The sequence below is a fragment of the Drosophila albomicans genome, chromosome 3 (genome assembly GCF_009650485.2).
Source record: "Drosophila albomicans strain 15112-1751.03 chromosome 3, ASM965048v2, whole genome shotgun sequence".
NCBI classification, from domain to species: Eukaryota; Metazoa; Arthropoda; class Insecta; order Diptera; family Drosophilidae; genus Drosophila; species Drosophila albomicans.
In genome coordinates, this window is record NC_047629.2 from 35,153,629 (window position 1) to 35,170,243 (window position 16,615).

A 16,615-nucleotide genomic window follows, 5' to 3' on the forward strand; every position below is an offset into this window, starting at 1 on the left:
AAAGTAAATAAATTAAAATAATTTATATGAACTAAGCAATATAATATGATAAGCTTAAGTGTTTATTAGCATAGTATAATTGTATTTGTTTTATTTCTCTCAGTGTAGACGGCCAAGCAGCTGACAAAGTTTTGGGGCAAGGTGCTGCTAAAAACAAAAATTCCCCACCTTTGCTTACGCTGGCGCTTACCTAAAAATAGCATTTGTCAATAATGCCAGTACACACATGCACATACACACACACCAATACTTGCGTGTGGGCGGTAATGCTCACCACGCACGGCCACTGACGTCATTGTGAAAAAGCTTTTGCGCTGCGCTCGTTACTACGTTTCAGGAAGCAGGACACAAACAGCAACAACAACAATGTCGACGGCAATAACAAGCAACAACCAACGAAGCAACCAACCACCGAATGTGAGCCAAGTCAGGCCAAGAGGACAGTGTCAGTTGATTTCAGTGCCTGTTTAGGCCATTTTGCATTGCTGTCTCGGCCAGGCCAAGTCAGTCGCTTAGCAGCCGCGAACGCGAGCAAAACACACGTTTCCAATTCTCAAAACCGGGCGACCTTCATTAGCACACACAAAAATAAGTAGAAAGAATTGTATTACTAGTGCTTCAAAAGTGTTTTTACCAATTTTGTTTGCTCACAGCTATTTGGCTGCAAATAATTCAAGTCAAGAAAAAATCAAATAGCACATCAAAAATTGTGGCTAAATCAAATTGATCAATAGCCTTGAAATGCACAAAGGTCTTTGCTGTTCTCAAGTGTTGTTGTTGTGAAACTGTGCGACTGTGTGCGAGTGTGTGTATGTGTGTGTGGGTGTGGGTGTAGCTGCAGCTGCGGTGCATAATTATTTGGGTCAAAGCGAAAAGCTGCAGCTTTGCCAGGACACTGCTCGAAAGTTCAAACATCCATCCTGCTGGGCTAATCCACCTGTTATGAAGACACGCAGAGCAACAACAACAACAACCACAACAACAACTAGCAAAATCGTAAGAGGAACAAGCACAAGAGTCTAGACTAATTGGACATAGAGTTAGTTAGAGTGAGAGCGCGAAAGAGCGAGATAGACGCTATGGAGGCCACTCAGCCCAAGGTGCATCGTCAACATCAGCGTCAGCGGCGAACGGAGGCGCGACAACGTCGCCTGGAGCGTGAAGCAGCCGCCGCCGCCTCAACGCCTCCCGATCACGATGGCCAGGATCTCAGCATGGCTGTTGTCGAGACGCTGGAGAGCTGTGCTGCCGCCCTCAATGATACGGCATCCACAACAACGAGCACAACAGTGGGTCGCATCAGTGCCCAGAGTTCGGCGGACAGCATTGAGATGGTCGGCTCACCGAGTCAGACATCACAGCAGACCGTGGTGCTGGTGAATGGACATGCACCGCCCACGCAGGATACGCTCGAGGAGAGCGCATCGCTAGGTGCTGACGAGCCAGCTGTGGAGGCTGTCGAACAGCCAACGGAGATTAGCACACATCTGGAGTCGCCCACACAGCCGACAAAGCAGAGCGATGGCAGTCGCAATTCCTCGGGTGATGCCATGAGCTTGAGGGAGACGCTGCGTCAGTTGCCTGCAACGCACGGACATCGTTCGCGACGCACACATTCACCACAGTCGCCGGCGCTGCGTTCGCTGGAGGTGGATTCGTCCTTTCATCGCGGCATCTTGGGCTACATTGATCGCGAGCTCAAGCAGAGCTCACCGACACCCTCGGCACTCAGTATGGGCGCGGGCAGCAGTGCTGGAGGTGGCAACAGTGTTGGTGGCGGGGCCTCGAGGAAGCAGCAATCGCTGTCCGATCCCCAGGCGAGTCCGGCACAGCGTTCGCTGCGTTCGCGGAACAGCTTCGATAAGAGTCCGCGTCGCAAGCGCAGCAAGTCGGAGTCGCGACGGCGGCGTGAACGGAAGCTGATTGCTGCCGGCGAGATGGAGGTGCGTCAGGCTAATGAAACATTGATGCGTTACCTCAAACAGTGCTCGGATATGCACGATGCATCGCTGTCGGGGGAGCTGGAGATTGATCAGAGTCTCGAGGAGCGACGGGTGCATCGCAAGACGAAATCGCAACGGGATAAGCGGGGTCAGCTCATCGGTAAGCGGTCGACGAAATCCCTATTTCTCATTCCCATTGCGAGTCCTGGTTGCAAGTGCTGTTCCATTGAGGAAAAAGCTTTGCCCATCTCGCATCTGCGCAGTAGCTCCTTCTCCCTCTCGCCATTTCCCTGTTTTACTTTCCCTAATTTACTACCTTCCTCCCTCCCCCTCGCTCTCTCTTTATTCATATATCCCTCTCTGTCTTACGCACACTGTGTAGCTCTCGTTCAATCTGCAGGCAAACTTTACTCAGCTGGCGGGCTATCATCCATCCTGAAAGAGCTGGCTGATGACATTGCGCCCGCCGACGGCGATGAGATCTACAATCCATTCACACCCGTCGTCTCACCCACGGACGATACGCCCGCGCACATCGATAAAATGTTTCTGCAGACGTCATCGGGATATCGACCCGTCGAGCAGAGCTACTACAAGCGTTCCTTCGTTGGTGCCGCGCGTGGGGCAGCAGCTGGCACCAGCTCCGGCTCTGGCTCCGGCTGCATTGGTGCCATCGATGGCATCTCTGCTGCCGAGTTGGGTGGAGCCGGACGCCTCTTTCGCTCCCACGGCGGGGGCGTTGGCGGTGGCGGTGGCAACAGCGTGAGTGGACGTGGCAGCTATGGAGATACGCGCTGTCTGCTCGATGCCGAGCTAAATCGGTGAGTGAGGAGGAAGACGATATATATATATATGCAAGACAGGATGGGAACAAAGTCCAAAGTCCTTGCCGGTGGGGTGTCTGCTCTTATTGAATGACGAACACATAATAATCCCGTGCGCTTTTGCCGGCTTGGGGTATTTAGGTATTTGGGTCTATTTTTAGGTCCCCACAGGCTACAGACTACAGGCTCACTCAATAAATTTTCTGTCGTCCTTTTACCGTTCGTTTGCTTGTTGACTGTCTGTGTATCGGTGTGTGTGTGTGTGTGTTGTCCTTCCCTGACAAAGCATATTTGATTTGAATTGGTTTTTGCGTGTTGTGTAGCACAGCAAGGGATTTCAGCCAAATTCGCCTGATAAGACAATTTGTCTACTCAAATTGCGTAAGGCTCCTTGGATCCATGCCTCATTGAGGTTCAGGTCAATAGGGCTTTATTATTAATTGGAAAACAACCCAATTAGCGGCGACTTAATAGCTTTCTTATTGACCTGCATAGATAGTATGTTATTTATTATTCCTAATGTTAGGTTACAGATCCATTGTATGCTAAACGTAAGTTTGGGGCTCTATTAAGTCAGAAATATTTATGCAGTTATATCTATAAAGCAAGAATATATCTGCCTAATTATATGGTAGAGCCCTAACTCAAACGGGAATGTAATTTATGTTTTCTTCATAAGTCAGAAAACTACTGTTTGCATGCCCTACAATATTTCAATTGGTCACTAAAAATACTATTAAAGGAACATAATTACTATTATCGGGACTATATTGTAGGGACTAATGGTTTTTACTTTGGGGAATTGCGTTTGGAAAAAACTTTTTGTTGAGAATTTAATTTCATCAAACATTTAGCTACTTATATAGTTTGTTTTTAATACTAAATCATTTGAATAAATTCCTAAAAATAATTTAGTAAGACTTCTTACTTGTGCAATAGAAAATTCGCAAAATATGTAATATTAAATCCAATTTTTTGTAAACTTTTTAATAAATTGTGAATAGGTACTTATGTTTAGATCAAGGAACTATAATAATTATTATATTCTCTCTATATATTTTTAACTATAAATTTATTCTCAATAACTAATTTAATACTTGTTCTATATTTATTTTAGTAATGGCATCTCGAGCAACATCCAACTAGCCTGTGTTATTCAACGAATTTGGTTGCTCATATCGAACATATGCCATGGGCTGCTAGCTGGTCTAGCCTTGGCCCATCTACTCTTTGTGCTGAGCAGCCATCCCACGGATTGGGCAAAGGTCATCAATAGCATGAGTCTTGCGGGCGAGACTTTGGGAGCTGCATCCGTATCGACAACACAGGCAACAACCACGACCATTACAGCAGCGACAACAACAGAGATGCCAAATCTGTTGATAGAACTGAGCAATGCGAATGCCGGAATGTCAGCGGAAACGGGAACTGGATCAACGACGACAACAACAACCACAACAACGACGAGCACAAGTAGTGAAACATTGGCGTTGATTAGCGATTATGCCGGATTTGCGGATATATATCTAAACACTTTCTACTGCTTGGCTATCGTTTGTTTAGTTTCGGTTTTCGATCGGTAAGTTGCAGTTAAAATTACTTTCAAGAATTAAAGAGAGAGCAATGTTAGTTCAAAAGAGCTTAGAAGAGACTCAAGACAGACTTCATAGAAATAGTTTGAATGTAACTTGTAAATGTGAATAGTCCAACGCAAAATATTGCTTATTTATCAATATTAGTGAACTCTAGTCTCTTGCTCAAACTTAAATGCCTTATAAGTTCACCTGAATTAGGACATTCTTAGAAAATATATTCACGTGGCAATAAACCTTATCGTATTGATCTTATGACCGTCGAGTGTCTGTCTTATCCGCTCGGTGTCCTTAGTTGTTGTTTACAAGTCAATTTAGGTGACGGACGGCCTTCGTAGGACATTGCTAAATATAGCAGGCGAAAGTCAACTAATTTAGTTGAAGTATTTAGTGCGGTGTGCGTGTTAGCAAAGTGTGTGTGTTTGTATGTGGATGTGCTCAACTCATTGACCTCAAAGCGCACCGCCTGGCCCAAGGTGGAAACCCTTGAAGCGAACCGCACATTTCATTGAAAAATAAAAAAGCCCAAACACACAAACACACTGTGAGAAAGACTTACGATAGCTCCTCCAAGCCAAGACCACATAAATATGTAGGGAGACCCTCTAAAAATGTGTGGTCTAGACTTTGTATGTGTGGGTGTGTGTATGTGTGTGCGTGGGCGTATTGTGTGCGTCAATATTGGCACTTGAAGAAAGCAGAGGGAAGAAGAGCGTTAGAGGACGCTGAAAAGTATGCTATACTTAATTTTGAATTGCAAATTTCAAGAGGTTCGCTTTTTGTTTGGCTTCGTGGCTGTTGTCATTATTGAAATAATTTGTAAGTGCGCTCTCGTTGCGTGGCCAATTTCATCATCTGGCAAATATATATTTTAATGCCCTTAAACTTTGCTCTTTTTGTGCAATGCACACTCGCACACACACAGACACACACATTCACTTATATTGCAGCACTCTTGACCTTTAAAGCAACACACTGACTGTGTTGTGTTTTTATGTGTGTGTGTGGGTGGCTTTTTTTTTTTTTTTTTTGGGTCGTTTGGTAGACCAAACAACGTTGAAATTGTCTGCTTCAGCTTATGGCTGTTTGGTTTTTTGGTTTTGCTGTTTTTGGCTTGGCATTTTGTCGGTTTGTCTCTGTTGTGTTGTGCCTTCCTCATCACATTACGTTTCCTCAATTCTCTCCGTTCCTCCCAGGCAACGACGACAGCTGCGGCGGCAAAAGTGTAAAACTGAGTGTGACATTTCGCTACGTTATCCTGTGTTCTGTGATTTATGTGATGATGCTGCTGCTTTTCTAAATGTCAGATCTATGTACACAGCTCTGGGAGCTTCACTTGAATCTTTTGACCTTTCGCATCTGCGAGTAATGTGTATATAAGATAAGCAAATAATGTTTATTGTACATCTACTTCAGAACTTAATTATACCTAGCACCCACACTTGGGCACTTGGATGGAAAAGATGAGTGGGCACAAATACAAGTTAGTCCGTCCCTTACATCGTTATAATTAATTTTAAAAGGAATTTAAAGAGTGTTGATGAAAAGCATTTACTTTTGGAGATTATAAATTCTTAGGCTGCATTATTAAAATCATTACTTTATTAAATGTAATAATATGACAATTTAAAGTGAATTTAAAATAATTAAGTACTATTAGGAAGATTCATTATTTAAAGTTGGTTGTTCTTTAGAGTAATAGGGAATAAGCATTGCTGATATAGTCTGTTCTTTTTATACCCGCTACCCATAGGGTAGAAGGGTATTATAACTTTGTGCCGGCAGGAAATGTATGTAACAGGTAGAAGGAGGCATCTCCGACCCTATAAAGTATATATATTCTTGATCAGCGTCAACAGCCGAGACGATCTAGCCATGTCCGTCTGTCCGTCTGTGTGTCTGTCCGTCTGTCCGTCTGTCCGTCCGTCCGTATGAACACCTAGATCTCAGAGACTATAAGAGATAGAGCTATATTTTTTTTTCGACAGCATTTGTTATGTTTGCACGCAGATCAAGTTTATTTCAAATTTTTGCCACGCCCACTTCCGCCCCCGCAAATCAAAAAAATCGAATAAATTGGTATATACTATAATTACTATAGTAGTTATGATTCCTGAAAATTTGGTTGCGATCAGATAATAATTGTCGAAGTTATTAAAGAAATACTTTTGTATGGGCAAAAACGCCTACTTACTAGGGGTCTTAGTTGCTTTGGCTGACAATCTGGTATATTGTGCCGTCTATGGTATATTTTGAATGCGGTACTATATCAATATACCAAATATACCATTTGGTATATTCTTAGTATTTTTTAGTATATTTGTAGTATATTCGGTATATTTTGAGAATAATACCGCAAAATATATTGCTTTTAATCAAATTGGGTAGCGGGTATCTCACAGTCGAGTACACTCGACTGTAACTTTCTTACTTGTTTCTCTTTGGCTTTAGTGAAATAAGAATCAATACAAAACAATGAATAGTATTAGCTGTTAGCTACTTTCTAATAAGTTATTTGTCTACTCTCAAACTTGTATGTAATTAAAATTAGGGTCTGCGGATACAATCCTTTATTTTTCCTATATTTTACTTAAGTAGTATAAAGTAAACCTAAAACAATTAGCAAATATGTGGCATTGGTATGTACTGCTGATATCGTTTGACTATTTTCCTTCGAGATCAGATTTATTTTATGAAACTTTATTGGAATTGTGTTTTAAGAATTAATTAGGTACTTAATAAGTACTACTTATTATATTCACTCTTGTTTATTAAAAGAGTTCACTACTGTGCTCTCTTAACACTCCAAATTGTGCGCTCTCTCTTTTAATCTTATCTATTAGCCATTAAGCATTATTATTATTCATTTTGTAATCTCTAACTAATAACTCTACTTGACTTTCAGCATGGATATCTGTCGTTGGAGCTTCTCGAATGCGAGTGAATTAATATCGTTCCGTTGGCTGATCATCACTATGATATATATAGCAACAATAATCTTAACTATATGCTCCGATTCTATAGACGAGAAACTATATCTGTTCAATAACAATGCAAACATAACGTTAACCCAACAGGAGTTGGTGAGTACTGAAGTGCTACTTTCTACTTCATTTCGATAATCTCTCTTTCGATATGTTTAGCTAAGCAACAGTGTGCAGAGCGTGTGGAGCAGTTTATCGGTGACAAGGAGCATTGCTGCTATATCGGGCTGGATTATGATTGGTCTGACGCCTCAGGAGGATATGCTGTATGAGCATCTGGTTGATCTAACCAAATATCAATTGACAAATAATTGAATTTAAGTAAAGAATGATAACGTTTTGTAAATACTTATTGTGTAGTAAGAAAAAACTCTTAACTAAGTAGCTGCTGTTGTTCAGTAATTGGCTTTTTATATTGTATAATCGAAATGAGTTAGCTAAAGTAAACTATTTAACAAAAACAATAACGCATAGAACTTGTATACCTAGAATCTGAGAAAAACCAAAATCCCAAAAACAAAAAATAAATGGAATGAGAATCCAAGAAACCGAGAAACCCAACTTAAGCTTTAAAAGACGTGTAAACAATTTAGCAATTTGCTAAGTAATTGCATTGATGCCCTTCACTGGCCGCTAGAACAAAATTTAGTTCGTTAAGTCAACTGCCAATCGATAGATTGGCACCAACCATATAATACTATAAACTAATTAAACTGAACACGCCACATATGTATGTATGTGTGTATATAATGAATGATGTAGACATATACTTATACGATTATACTAAACATTATTATTATAATTTTAGTAAACATATCGTCTTTAGTAAACATATTTAATAATATATATACAGATATACAACAACAACAATATATATATTTATGAACGTCATCGTTGTGGCAGTTTAACAAACAAAAAAGGCTTCTTAGTTCTAAGTACTTACTACAGTTGGTATCGGTTATGTGCAACCGAAATGTTCAAAAGCAATACATAAATATGTTCATAGTAAAGAATGGTTGATATATTATTTGTTATGCCTCAAATGCTGATTTGCCAAAACACTATCAAAACTTGTTTTCATTTCATTTGAATATATTTTCAAATACTACAACTCCAATTGATATAAGTCTGTAAATTAAAAGGATTTCGTATCCATGTGTAAATAATTTCCTATAAGTTATTATCAGCCGCAGTCTGAATTACAATTTCGCAACAATTTCACTCATGAAACTGCTGCTAAAGTGAAATCCAGATCACGTCTGTGTACTATGCTTCAGCAATGCAATTATATATTTATTATATTAGCGATATCCACTGTAGTAAATCAAATTTGATAAATGCTAATAAAATTTGTAAAGCGTTAATTACATACATAATACAAGTGTATATACAATATATATATATATATTACATACATATATACTCGAACGTATATGTGACTATTTTGAATAATAAGTATACTAACGAATCGAATTGTATAAAAAACAAAATGATACAATTATTTAATCATTATATAAACAAAGTATTCAATTGCGTTCCAGACAAATATACAATACACCTATGTTGATATTTTTTATTTTAGTTCTAGATTTTTCAAGCAAAACGTTTTGGCTCCAGTTTTTTTTTTGTTTTGTGAAATATAAATTAAGATAACACGAGTATGAAACAATTATTATACAATACAAATGGGATACAGATGATAAATGACAGATTATGGATGGACAAAACGAGCTAATAAAACGAGACAAGTGAAAACGACACAACTAGCAAAACATATTGTAAAATTGTATATAAAATATATAAATGCAAATAAAAAATTGTAAAAACTGCAAGCAAGAATTTTTCTATTATTTAGTTAAATGAGATGTAGATATTCTAAAATATAAATGAATTGATTGGATATTGAAAGAAAGTTTATTTATGTAAAGCTTAAAAAAAGATAGTTTTTGTAGAAAGATAATTTCTATAACTAACTATGTTACTACTATTTATGATAAGAGTAAATATCTGAAGAAATAACATTTGCAAGCGAATTTAATTGTTTGCCGATTAATTGCGTATTCGTTGAGACTAAAAAGCAAGATTAATTTGCTGAAATCTAAATCCTTAAGCGACTCGTACTTAAAAGCAGCTTGTGCATTCTATGATACTAAAATGCCTTTTGATTAAACACATTGTTGGCGACATTTTATTATATGCACACTTTCTGGAAAGTATAACAACGGACGTCAGGTTTGCTCAATAAAGCAGAAAATCTAATACCAAAAATTGGCAATTAAGGAGCTTACCTCAGGCATAATACCTTCCTCACCTTATCCTTCCTTCCTTTCTTTTTTTGGCGGCTAATAAAACGCTTGAGTACGTGTCAGATCTTTATGTTCAGCCCATTCTTTGTCCTCATTGTCCTTAGCATCATAAAAACTTTTAATGAGGTGCTAAATACTGGCAAAAGTAAAAAAAACAAAGCCGTCAAAATGTGCTAAATGCCATGGCGGCTGTTTTAGTATAGTGTGAACACGTGTTTTCCAATTTAAAATTAAACCTTGTACTTAACATAATTTGTAATTAATTTGATTTCTATTTGTCGTGTCGCCTTAGTACAGCATATGGTGCATGGGGCGTATGCGTAATGCTTTGATGTGCAAATGCTGAATATTACGGTATTAATTAACTGAAACATTGTGATGGAAATCTAATAGGTATACCAGCCAGCTAACATGTCAAGCAAGCGAGCATCGTTCAAGAAATTTGCATAAATGATGTTAAAAACAGTTTTCTTGTTCTTTTTTTCTCACATTTTGTTTTTTGCCATTTTACACAATTTGTTCGTGTTGCCATGGCGAAAGTTGTGCCATGGCAAAAACTTTTAGCTTGTTAGTCAAAACGAGCATATAAATTATATAAAATGCATAAATTTGCATGAGAGAAAACGTAGAAGATGGCCAAGGGCCAGCGCCATGAACTCTATTAAATGTGTGCAGAATTTATCAAAGTGTATACTTTTTATTTATTTTCACAAAGTTTCCACGAAAACTCAATATATTTAATATGCTAATGATGCTAAATCTTGATAATGTTCTTGTAACTTGTACAAGTATGTCTGCAGTGCAATTTCTTCTCATGTTCGCGTTCAGATTCATTGCGGCGAGTGGAAACTGTTTGAGGGCTGCTCTTGAGGTAAACGCATTATCATCATTAGGCACTTGCTGCAATTATCGCGTTAATTGAATTTCTAAATGAATATAATGAGTCAACAGAAACAACAACAGTCGCGTGTGGGATTTTATAAATGATGCTCTGGCTGGCAATTGCTGACATTATAATAAATATAACACTAAAAGAATTGTGAAACATAGTCGAATTGGTAGATGCTCTTTTAATCTGTTTATTCAATATGTTCGTTTTGACACAAAAAATTATTTTTTCTATTATTTTTGATATGCTATTTTAAAAACCACTAAATTTATAGCCAATTCAATTTAAAGTTCTTATTTTTATTGTACATCTTACTTATATTAGCCACAGTCATTGTTGTCAAGTATTTTGTCAGCATTTTGTATTTCATTTAATGCAATGAGTTGTAAATTTAAATATTTTTGTAATTATTTTATTGTATTTATTTAAATTTAATATGTTATTTTGTAAATGTATAGAAATTAATGTGTATAGATAGTTGTATAGCAGCTACATTTTTTAATTTTGCAATTTGTTTTCCTGATAGATAGTTTAGCTTACCTTAGATGTTAGTTACTTCTGTTACCACTCAGCCTGGGTACACACATTCATACACTAGAAAGGGAAACCGCGTAACAGAGAAGAACGACGTTTACTGTAATTAGGTTAAACACACACATGTTAGAAAAAGGGATAACCCAACAAACCAAAAAGTGAATCTTACAAAGGAATGGTAAAACTATCACATAGAATATGATGTTTGCATGAAAGATATAGCTGCAAATATTATTCCGACTTTTATTAAATATATTTTCAAAGCTTTGAAGTCAAAAATCTTTGAGTGATTTTTCATTCATTCAAAAGTTTTTTATAAAATGGATAATTTGTTTTAAAGTTTTTAACTAAAGTGTAGTGCAACTTATTTGAATGTAACAATTCATATCTAACAATAAAGTTTTCTATTTTAGATGAGAAGAATTACAGAAGATCCAAGAAATTATCGCTTGCTCTATCGCATACGAGTGTTTGGTTCACTGGGCACTTACATATTATATATTTGTTTGGCTGTATTTGTGTCCGCTTGTGAGTGTATGTGTGATTGTGGCCAGGCTGCAGATAAAACGCTGTGAAAATGAGGTGAGCAAATGAAATAAAACAAGTGACGGCTGGCAGCAGAAATAAAAACGGCACGTAATTTGCACATTTAACCGCATGACAGCGAAAAAAATTACACCACACAACACATGGATGGGGGCACCATACACACAACACATTTACACTCATTGTATGTGTGTGTGTGTGGAGTATGTGAGTGTCTAAATTACAATAACATAGCCCTGCTGGCAAGCACTCAACTGTCATTGGGCTGGTCGGCTAGCTGGCTTCTGGCTGCTGGCTGCTGTTTTGGTTCTGGCCGGACATTCCAACATATGGCCAGATAATTATCCTGTTGCTTACGCCGGAGCCACATGTAGCTCGGCTTACCTCCTCAGTTTACCAACAGTGTCCTCCACTTCTACGTCGTCGTCGTTGTCCCCCACTTCAAACTGATGTTTATCGATGTGCTTATGAAGCTGCCGCTGCCAATCTTGTTGCCTGCCATAAGATGATGTGTGTTCCTTATTCCACATCACGCAGTTGGTCATTGCGTGCATGCAGAGTTGATTAAATAATAGAAGTAACTGAGCACTATCAACAAAGTTCTACAAAATTTGTGTTGGTTTTGAGTGCATGGAAGTCTGGCTTGGAATTTATTTTTTAATAAGAATATTTCTAGGAATAAAATGTGTAATTTTTATTATATTTTTGAATCGTATTATTCATTTAAATTTGAGTGATATAATTTCATTTCAATTATAAGTATTTATTTATTTATCTATATTTGATTTTCGTTTTTTTTTCTCATTATAATATATATTTTTCATACTTTTATCTATATTTTTAAATCATTATTTAAGAGTCTATATATTCAGTCTCAGCTCGCAGCCCTTTCATTTCAGCAAGGACTCAGTAAGTTGTATTCGATATAAAAATATCGAAAATATTCATAAATAAATAGTTATGCCTGGAATAGTTATGCCTGGAATAGTTATTCTTAGAAGACTATTGAAACTCCTTTTTCGTCTGCTCTTTTAAAAGGAATATTCTTTGGCCTACCTAATATGTATTCGTATTTTTGAGTTCAACAATCGAGCACATTCCTTATAGTCATTTTAATTCCTAAGAACACTAGAGATTAAATGATTTATTGTTGTGTTTGTGCTTGCCAAAAAGTGCTCATATGCTAACGAGCTTATCTGGGCCTATGCTACATATGTATCTTATGTCCTCGTTCTCCACTGTCTCGTTATTTTGGCTGCGGAATTACAATTAATGTGCACACTCCGCACTTGGCCTGCAACTTTGTGAATTATTCAGCAAACTATAGCAGTATAGAGCATATAAAAAACTAGCATAAATATTAAAGATATGCAAACGGCAGACAAACAGCAAAACAACACAGCAAATTGTGGCAACAAACTTTTGTGTGTGTGTTCGCGTGTTTGGCATAATAAATATAAATGTGACTAACATCCGTTGAAGGGTATACAATTGTGTGTAGCATTGGGCGAGAGAAAAGGCGAGCTTGCGGTCTGGAACTTTTAATTAAGCGAGGAGTTTTGTCGAGCAACGAGCAATGAGCAACGAGTAGCGCCCCGAGTGCTTGCAAAATGAACAAATAAGCGTGTAAATAATGCCGCAGTAGCAAACGGCCGGCACACAAAACCATATTGAGGCAGCGTGCAGGAAGCGCAAGGAAAGAACAGAAAAGGAAAGGAAAGGAAAGGAAAGGGAATCAGAGCCAATGAGAAATATGAGAAGCAACTAGGACAATGGCGACTCAGACTTTAGGCGACCAACGACCAACGACAACCAACGCCGATATGCTGTCATTGTCATCGATGGAGCCGGAGCAGGAGCCGGAGCTGAAAAACGTTGCTGGAGCTAGCCCAAATGGCTAGCTTCGAATTACACTGGCTTTAAAGTGCACTCCAGGCCATTGTGGTAACTGGTCAAACATGACACTTCCTTAGACACACACACATAGTGAGACAGAGCCACATACAGGGACAGAGATGGAGATAGGAAAACGTATGCTTGAGGCGATTGCGGCGTATACGTAATATTAAGTAGCAGAGAAATGGTCATTAGCCCAGTTAGCGTCATAACTACCTGGCATTTGAAGCATGTCTTAAAAGCATGTCATAAAATCATTTATGATAGCTGGCTGCCTCATTGGTTCAGTGCGATAAGCAGTCGCTGTTTTTATTGTTTATGCGCTGCGTATTTTACGAGCTGCTCTCAAAAAATATTTATACTATAGACAAAAGTAGACACTAAGTGCAAATGTTTTCCTTGTTGCCAGAAAACAACAGAGAATACCAACAAATAAAAACCGCAGCAACTGCAGACTGTCTGGAAGAACATTAAGCTGAACTGTAGCTGACCACAAGGGCTTAAATGGTTTTGCTAAGAAGACCAAAAGTTATTGTTGCTAAAGGATAATAAAAATGTTGCTGGCACGAAAAGCTGTTGCAATAAGCAATCCAGAACGACATTGAACAGATCTTGCTATGTTATTTTTAGATTTAATGTTCGTTTATAAGTAAGCTGAGAATAACGCGAAGAAGCAGGGAGTAAAATAATGGAAGTGAAGTATGAAGTGTGTAAATATTGAAAATATTGTCTTAAAGGTAATATTTTTTGGAGTATAATGGAGTTAGAGCATATTTATAGCATATATATTAATTTACAATACATGCAAGAAAAAGATGGAATATAAGCCATTTAATATACTTGTTGAAAAGAAAATAATATATATGAAATATGTAATTTATTTTATAAAATATTTGTAAAAATCTTTTGCAAAACCAGAAAAATATTATTGAAAATATCTTGTTATTTTATCTTAGATTAGTGAAAAGGCTCATAGCAAACTAAGTGAGATTTTTGACAAGAACAAAATAATATTTATAGCAAAATAATATTTATGGTTTAATGCATATTAATAGAACTTAAAAATTAATAATAATAATAACAATCAAACCCCATCTTAAGTTGTTTTACAATCGGTTTACTAGCTAGACATTTTTACAGAACATTTTACCATTTAGATATTTTAATAGAACTCTCCCAATGTGATTTGTGGTTTCTGAAGATTATCCAAGCTTAAAGCAAAAATACAAATGCGTTTTCCGATTGAATTTTTCTAGCTCAACAGCAGTCCGCACCCCATCTAAAGTATTTAATCTGCTTGGCAATTTTAAAAAAAGGAAAATTATTAATGTGCTTTCTGCGTGGCTGCCATAAAATGGAAGCTTTAACAAATACGGTCATTATTTATCGAACAAGTGCCTGGGATATTCTATACGTATTTGATCAGCTTGATGTGTGCTAAAGATTAAGGGCCGTCAGGTGGAAAGCACCATTCAATAACTTACATACAACTTGCCATCGGGATAGACGAGGGTTGAGAATAAAATCAGCCAAAGTAGCTTTTCTTGAGACAGTTACGTGAGCTGTCACAAAAACTTCTAGCAGTTCAATTTAAGTGCATATCAAAGTTCATAAAATTGTTGGAATTTAATAAATACAAACACAAGTGTCACAGCCCCCAAACAAATAGCACACACATAAATACAAGTACATATAAATATATATTTGCACAAATTCTGATTCATATATGGCAACAATAGTCGGCAAATCTTTTATGTTCATGTATTGCAAATGCGTTTCTTTGGCATATCATTTGAATTATTCAATACCCTGTAAAGTGAACTAGTTTTGAATGGGGTATGTTGATTGATGTTTTTGTAAAGAAAATTAATTTAATTTGAAATTAATGTATTATGTTTCCTACATTGTTTTTCTTTAGTTTAAGAGGTTGATTTGCAGTTCACTCTTTCTTCTTAAATTCTTAAATTTTTTTATTATATTATGTTGGCCTTACATTTCTTTTTCAATTTAGTCTTTAACATACTTTTGTTTTAAATAAATATAATACAGATACATTTATTCTCTTTTTTCTCCTTCGCAAAATGCTTAACGATGTTCTCATATTTTTAGAGGGTATCGATTTGCAAGTCTGCTTTGGTAATTCCATCTTCCATCTCATATACGTGTAGTTCCTGCTGTGCAACAGACGGAGGCAGTGATGCCAAATTACCGTTAATACAGCGAAAAGTACAACCTGGCAACCGAGGACTCCACGTGCCCAGCTTATTAGAGTGAACATATCGTAAGCATGGACCATGCTTTGCATATAAATGACCCGCATATGGTAAGTGGGTGTCACTACCTTGGCCCACATATACGCACACACATGTACACACTCACGCGCACACACACTCCCATACAGGCATAAAGAAAAGGAGACATGTGTGTGTTTGTTGTGGTCGCACGAATTTCAATTTGGAAGTCCTTGGCCAGCACTTGGACCACTTTAAGAGCCACTTCCTACAACTTCTGGGCTCATTGACTGCACGCAAGACGCTGTTAAGATTGTGGTCCTAAATCCACTTTACATACACACACACAGTAGAAGAAACTTACATATTTCTTGCCTGGGCCATGCCTTTGTCTTGTTGCGCTCTGTTGACTTGGCGTTGGGGACACGCTTCCGGTCGCAGGACTCAGCTGCATTCTATCTCCATAAAAGTCGCATTGAGCACCACGAAAATTTACATAAATTCATTCGGGAATCGCGCCCAAGCAGCAATCAATGAACACACATAAATTCAATGCTATCCGTTTGCAGTTGTCCTTTTTTTTTCTTGTTGGTTGTCTCGCATTGTACGACATTATTTTGCCATCTTTCGGAATGTTCTTATCGGAGGACTTAGCTGTCCTGTCGATGTCGCTATTGGAGTCGCAGTCGAAGTCGTTGCCATTTTTTTGGGGGGCATAATTTATTTGCCATAAAACATGAAATGAAACATTTTCGCTCGTAAATTATGAAATAAGTCAAAACCGAATCGAAAATGAAGGAACATAAAAACGAATTCAACTCACATATATTACAGCCATGTTGCTTTACCTCTGGCAATACATATTTATTC

General features: G+C 37.7%; 1 protein-coding gene and 1 long non-coding RNA gene across 3 annotated transcripts; one reads left to right on the top strand and one right to left on the bottom strand.

Annotated features, from left to right (window-relative positions):
- The first annotated feature begins 478 nt into the window (after positions 1-478).
- On the top strand, positions 479-9,168 carry LOC117569718 (uncharacterized). 2 transcript variants are annotated; one of them, XM_034250982.2, is made up of 5 exons: positions 479-2,103; positions 2,326-2,764; positions 3,885-4,346; positions 7,265-7,442; positions 7,503-9,168. In XM_034250982.2, the coding sequence occupies exons 1-5, from the start codon at positions 1,080-1,082 to the stop codon at positions 7,656-7,658; spliced, it is 2,259 nt and encodes a 752-aa protein (XP_034106873.1). In that variant the 5' UTR covers positions 479-1,079; the 3' UTR covers positions 7,659-9,168. The 2 variants fall into 2 exon arrangements, with proteins under 2 accessions (XP_034106873.1, XP_034106875.1); XM_034250984.2 differs by having other exon boundaries at positions 2,344-2,764.
- A 225-nt stretch (positions 9,169-9,393) lies between these two features.
- Positions 9,394-11,166, bottom strand: LOC127565576 (uncharacterized). Its single transcript, XR_007954914.1, has 3 exons — positions 11,079-11,166; positions 9,632-9,785; positions 9,394-9,549 (listed from the first exon to the last, which is right to left on the bottom strand). It is a non-coding gene; the product is annotated as an uncharacterized LOC127565576 (long non-coding RNA).
- Positions 11,167-16,615: the final 5,449 nt, after the last annotated feature.